Here is a 6,996-nt window from a genome sequence, read left to right as displayed (position 1 = left end):
CTGTGCATGCGTGGGTTCTCTCCGGGTACTCCGGCTTCCTCCCACAGTCCAAAAATATGCTGAGGTTAACTGATCATTCTAAATTGCCCGTAGGTGTGAATGTGAGAGTGAGTGTTTGTTTGTCTTTGTATGTAGCCCTGCGACAGACTGGTGACCTGTCTAGGGTGTCCCCTGCCTTCGCCCGAGTCAGCTGGGATAGACTCCAGCCCCCCCGCGACCCTAGTGAGGATTAAGCGGTGTATAGATAATGGATGGAATCCGGTAAATTACTTTGTTTTTGCCCTTTAAATTGTTCCACTTCTTTTTGGCCTGTTTGGCTGTTCCTGCCAGGCCAGAAGTGGTCACAAAGTCCTAAATAAATACTGTTATTAATGGAGACTGCCCAAATCTGGCTCAGGCCCTTTGTAGACATACAGGCAATGATTTAATCACTCAGAAACAATATCCACTCCCATCCACATTTAGAGGCGATCCTCTTGACCATGAAAAGGCTCTCGTTCATCAGCAATCAGACTGTGTAATTCTAAAGTAAACAGATGAGTCTCCCAGACGATTGAATTTCCCTTCGTAGATATATAAAGTTCTTGTATTGTATTGTTGCCCAATGGCCTCTCAGTGAGGGTTGTCGTTTCCTCAGTCGTCCCTTGATTAAACTAGTGCATGATGTTAGTTTGAATGAACAGCAGTCACCAGCATGAGTAGAAAACATTTGCACGATTAAGACTGCCGTTGACCTCTATTGTTCAAGGTCATGCTAGCACATGTGGAATCTCAAATCTGCAACAGAGGCGGGACAAATTTTCAAGTAGGCTGTTAGGGGGGAGTCAGAGAACCCAGGTTCAGACAGAAAACTGGCAGAGAGGTAGACACAGAAAAATACTTTAATGAGACAACTAAAACCAGTACAGAACATGGGAAACTGAAAAGAAGTGGAAACTAAACCAAACCCTACTCGAAACTAAACAACACTAAACCTACAGCTAAACAAACCAACTAAACCCAAAAGGGTAAACTGCCAAAAAAAAAGAAAAAGTATAACAAACCAACAGAGCTGACTAAATGGGGTACTTACAAAAATGGGGAACTGAACACAAAAGGAAAGGCAGGCTCAGGGAAAACTGAGTCCATGTGGGGACAATGAACAGGAACCAGTGGAAACACAGGGGAAGAACTGGGTCCATGTGGCTGTTATATATAAAAACTGTTAGTTTGTCAGTATTTATCAATGGAGCAGCAGAACATTTTCCACAGACAGTTTTTCTGCCCGATGGCTTGGTGTAACCAGTTTTCTACCTTCGGCTGATTCTACCAGCAGACACTGAAAGGACTCTGATAGTTCTGTCAGTAAGTGTTTATTTTCTTGTTGGTGCCACTGTTAATGTACTTTATATGCAACTTTAGTGTCACATATAATGTGTGCCATGCACTCCAGATGTTGGTGGAGTTTATTTCTGTGTGTATTGACCAGAGAAGAGAGTTAGCATCCAGTAAACATTAGTTTTAATGTTAGCAATGCTAACCGAGCTAGCTGGTCAGTCATAGCCTGATTAAAGCTAACGTAGCATTAAGCTAACGATGTTTGTGTTGAGTTTCATGTAAACAGCTGAAGTGTGTTGTGTTAGTGTAATGTGGTACATTTAGTTAATAAAACTGTCAGTGGAGACGCTGGTTCACATTAATGTAACATTTAGAAAACCTAAATGTGATTCAAACAGTAAGGTTAAGGTTCTGTGTTGTCAGTAGTCCTGAATGTCTGCTGAGTCTCTGAAGTTAAACTGGACAAAACAGTAAATCTACTCTCTAATCATTATCGTTGTTTAATGACTGATTTACATGTTGTAGTACGTATTCCTGCAGTGAAGATTGGATAAATAATCACTCAGAATATGACCAAAGTCATGATGAACACTACAGTTATTACATTTAAATTGCAGCACAGACAAGCTGAAGAATAAAATCATCTCCTCTAAAGCTAAAGTGACTACAGGCCTTTCTGTCTTTCAGTGCTTGGAAAACTATATGACAAAGGAAATCTTTCCAGGGATACTTTAAAATGAACCTCTTCTGTTGATGCTGATACTGTGACCGACTTCCAATTCATTACAATGGGTAGTTTTAACACATTTTTATTTGATGAATTTAGTAACAACTGTTCGATGAATCGCTGTGAAAAAGCAAACTAGTCCCGATCAAGCCTTGCATTTTGATATATAATTTATATAGGTTTTCTCAAAGCTGTGGAAAGAGTTACACAGAAAAATTGTGTCGGAATACACATCACATATTTAATGTGATTCAGTGCTTATATATGGGCACACTTAAAAAGCTCACAACCAGAAGAGCACAACAGTCTTTGGTCAACCATGTTTTTCAATCAGAATTTAAAATTTTCTCCACACAAGTAATGGATGAAAAAGCTGAAAAGGTGCGAACACCATTAATTTTGATTTGATTCTCTTGCCATATGTAGATATACAGTAGTCATCACATCAATGTCATCACAACTAGATCATGTAGAATAATAACACATAGACCCATGCACACAGTCGGTTTAACCTGTTACACTTTGCTTTAATCAAGGTGTTTGTTTTCCTGTTTTAGCCTAATCAGGGTTAGGGACTACAAATTAACCTCAGCTAGATGCCCTAGATACCTACTTATACACCTGCTGCACTGCTCATCTATTCATAGGCATGTTAAATGTACAGTCCCTTTATATAAATGCCACTCCTATCTTACTGGGGCTTCATTAAAGCAGACACTTAAATTCTATAATATACTGTGTATATTCTCACCAACTTATGGCTTTGAACTGAAAGTATAAAGCCATTTCAACCAGACTGAAAACCATTTTACTGCACATTTTAATCTGTTCTGTTTGTGTTTCAGTCTGGTGTGTCCCTTAATGCAATTGTATAAACAAGAGTCTTTGTGCTCAACGCTATGTAGTAAGGGGAAGCTGCTTGCAATTCATGTCAAATGGAAATAGAAATGAATAAAATAGGAAAACATGCAACGTCTCTGTGGTGACTGAGAATAAAAATCTTTAATTATTTTAACAGGGAAGATAGCAATGACCACTAAAAACACATTTGGTCAGTTTTTTATATATATACACACATGGAACCCACTACTAAGTTCCGCAAAATATTTTGGCAGAATTTTGAGAAATTCACAATTCTCTAAAGTTTAGTTTCTCCTAGAATTTACTTTCCATGACCCGAAAATTTGATATGTAAACAAATTGTTTCCAACAAATCCTAATGATTGAATGGCTTCAGCACAGACCACATTTTTAATTACTGGACCTTGAAAATATATATTTTTTAAAACTACAGTTTTCAAGCATAGGTAGTATTTGGGCAAAGAGTTCCTGTAATTGTCTTTACACATATATATTAATATTTCCTATTAAAAAGACAGTCTTTGATCAACACTTGACAAACTTTTAAAACAAATATGTGAATAATTCATAACACAACAGCAAAGCTAACCATTTCTTAGCTGCAACAAAATATTACGTTCATAAATTACAAGAGCAAAAGTTTTGCAAAAGAAATGTTTATTCAGGGGTTTTGCTGCCACAGTTTGGTGTGACCAGTAGCTTCTAGTTACTAAACATGAGATAAAGTTAACCAGCTTTAGCTAGATATTGCTCTATAACAGACATTACTAAGCTTGCTGATATTATGACCTCATTTTTGCTGCTGCTGTAGCATTTTAATCTTATCCTGTAATTTCCATGTTTTGCTAAGGCAGTTAAGCTTTCATGACAACTTACTGAGAAACTTCATGAAGTTCGGCATAATCAGTATTTTAACTGCAAAGCTGCATCTCATATTTCTCTGGCTTCACAGCTGGCTGAGTGACTGGGAGCCAGTTTCTCGAGTTTTCATCTCAGTGCTTTCGACAGTGTCTGCTTGGGGCAGGTGAAGAGCTTTCCTGACGATGCTCTTAAAGGCAGGACTGGAGAAATAATAGATCACAGGATCCATGGCACTGTTCAGATAAGTCAGGCTGACGGTGATGTAAAATACAGAGTTCAGATCCTCCACGGCAGGACAGATGTCAGGTTCAGGGAGGATGTTGGTTAACTCTCGTGTCTTGATCCAGATCAGCAGCTGTGTGATGTTGCTCGGGAGGAAGCAAATGATGAAGACCACCACCACTACCATGATGAAGAACAGAGCCTTCTTAATCTTGGCATGTTGGGCCAGTTGTCTCCCTCTCAGGTGGCTGATGATGTGCACTGTGCAGTAGAGAATCACAAGCAGAGGCATGAAGAAGGAAAAGAGGAAGACAAACTTATGCCAGGTCAGATTACTTTTGGGCTTGGTCTCAATCATGAAGCTCTCACAGTAGGTCGTGTTCACGTGTTGTAAAGTGAAGACGTGAGCAGTCATTGAAAAGGTCACCAGCCACAGTCCAAGTGCTCCAATGGCAGCTTTAGAGACACTCAGGGAGTTGATGCGATGATGGGGATGCACCACACGCATGTACCTGTCCACAGCGATAGCCATCAGGAAGAAGGTGCTTCCACTGCGATTCAGAGCCAACATGAAGAGGCAAATGTTGCATAAGGCGTTGCCAAACATCCATTTCATCCCAGAGATGTAGTAGCTGGTACGGAATGGCAACGCCAGATTGAGCAGAAAATCGGCCATTGCCAGGTTGAAGACTAACACCGTGCTGCTTTTCCAAGGCCTCAGGTGGAAGCAGAAGATCCACAGAGCCAAAGCGTTTCCAAGGATTCCCAAAACAAACTCCACCACCAGCAGTGGAGGGAGAACTCTGATCAGCACAGTCCCGTTGAAGTTGCACTGCATGTTGAGTTGTGTCCTTCCTTGATGTCTGCAGAGCAAAGAAATAACCATCTGAGGACAAAGTGCAATCTTAATATCAACATCAAAGTGTTGGTTGGCTGATTTTGGCTTTTACAGGAAGTCTGCAGGTTCCACTTTTCAGTAAATGATAACTTGCTGCACTGCTCATCTGTACATAGCCATGTTAAATGTACAGTCCTTTTATATATTTAAAAAATATAAATACCACTCCTATTGCTCCATGTTTTAACTAATGCATGCTGAAATTTGGGTATGTAAAAGGCAATACATACATAAATAACATGTTATATCTTATACTATTTATTTCAACTGTCTTGTGGGCATTTGTGGGACAAACTTTACTGACGTCAGTCTCATTTCTAATGGAACAGTTCCTTTATTCAGTCATACAAATACCTGTGTGATATTTTTGAGGAAAACATTAACCACATAAATGGATTAGTTCATACCCACAAATCAGTATTATCCCAGAGTGACAGGAAATTCATCTCTGCGGGTTTAATTAGGTAAAAGTTTCAGCTTAGATTTGGATAAATCATCAAACATGATCACACAGTGCACACAGATACAAAGGGTTTAATGGAATTGATGTGTTTGAGGTAACTACACTTTTTGTACCTTGAGAAGATGCTTCTGCTTTGGCTCACAGGAAGAGAAAGAACCAAACCCACAGATTCACACATATACAAGCAAGCAAGCAAGCAAAGTTTATTTATATTGCACTTTTCACAGAAATGGATTCACAAAGTGCTTCACAGTAAAATCAATCAGCAAATAGACAACAAGGAACGACACAAACATGTGCACAAACACAGAAAACATGCAAACAAGTTGTCACAACAACACCACAATGACATTCATTGTGTATGGACTACAGCTGACATTGTACTGCTGAGTAATTCAGTCAGAGGAAGACGACTTTCCTTTCAATCTTGTATTTTGAAAATGATGATCGATGCTTTTAGAGGATAAATTTTAGTTTTGTCCTCAGTGTTGTGCTGAAACTTACAAATCATAGCCCAAATTACTCGTTGTCCTTGAAATTAGTGTCAGTGTTGGATTCATATTATGTTGTGCATTGTTTGTCATCCACAGCTGTCTGGATTGTTGGTCTGCATGTAGTCTGACGGCTAGAAAACCTCACCAAGTGGAGTAATGCTCTTTCTGTACAATTTGAGCAACATAATTCTTGTACATAAGTAGGTCATGCCCAACTGGGAGGAATGTCTGGCCAATTCTGTTATATAAAGATTAAATGTCAACACTGGCTTTCTTTGAAACTATGTAAAGATGTAAGAATTTAAAGCCTGTCAACAGTTATTTAGATGATTGATGGCAGTTTGTGAATTTATTTCTATTGAATGAATGTATTATATTTCCTGTGATAGAGTGGTGACCTGTCCAGGGTGTCCCCTGCCTTCACCCTAAGTCAGCTGGGATAGACTCCAGCCCCCCAGTGACCCTACAGAGGATAAAGTGGTGTTTAGATAATGAATGGATGGATGGATGTATTGAAAGTGGTAATCTCAAACATCTCCGTTTCATTCTCTTTGGTGGCATCTATGGCAACAAGCAATAATTGCCAGTGTGTTTTTGAACCTCACTGCCCTCAAGTGCGAGGACGTAACTGTTTGTGGTTGGTGATTACACATGAAGGCAAAAAGATACTGTGATTACGTCTTCTGAGACAAGGAGAAAAAATGGATTTTGCATCTAAATGTCACAGCAGACACCTAGTTTGTAATACTGTAAAGGCAAGGACTTTCAGATAATTCCATCAATTGGTCATATCCTCGGTCACCCTTTGGATTGTGAATCAACAGATGTTTATTTTTTCTCCCAGAAGAATTAAATTTGTTACCTTTTCTTTTTTAAAAATATGCTGGAAGACACATTATTAGCAAAATAAGCAATCAGCAGCAAGGTAAACCATGAAAGTCCAGCTTTCTGGTGACAGACTGAAAAACAGATTAAAACCTTGAAGGTTTGTAAGGAAATAGTCTCGTCAGCCTGCAGTGTGGGACTTACTGTGCCATTATTCTGCTTCAGAATCAGTTTCTGGTTTAAACAAGTATGACTGAATTACTCCAATTTTGCAGCTTGCAACTGTGTAGCACAGAGCAGTTTTAGTAGTTTTAGAAAACACTTCTAA

General features: G+C 39.2%; 1 protein-coding gene across 1 annotated transcript; it reads right to left on the bottom strand.

Annotated features, from left to right (window-relative positions):
- Positions 1 to 3,068: 3,068 nt before the first annotated feature.
- LOC111576652 (hydroxycarboxylic acid receptor 2-like) lies at positions 3,069 to 4,831 on the bottom strand. The gene has a single exon (XM_023282427.3). It carries the CDS (start codon positions 4,824 to 4,826, stop codon positions 3,852 to 3,854), a length of 975 nt encoding a protein of 324 aa, XP_023138195.1. The 5' UTR covers positions 4,827 to 4,831; the 3' UTR covers positions 3,069 to 3,851.
- Between the last annotated feature and the right edge of the window lie 2,165 nt (positions 4,832 to 6,996).

The sequence above is a fragment of the Amphiprion ocellaris genome, chromosome 6, assembly GCF_022539595.1.
Source record: "Amphiprion ocellaris isolate individual 3 ecotype Okinawa chromosome 6, ASM2253959v1, whole genome shotgun sequence".
Lineage (NCBI taxonomy): Eukaryota > Metazoa > Chordata > Actinopteri > Pomacentridae > Amphiprion > Amphiprion ocellaris.
Note: the sequence above shows the minus strand (reverse complement) of the source record. Positions and strands in the feature narration are given on the sequence as shown.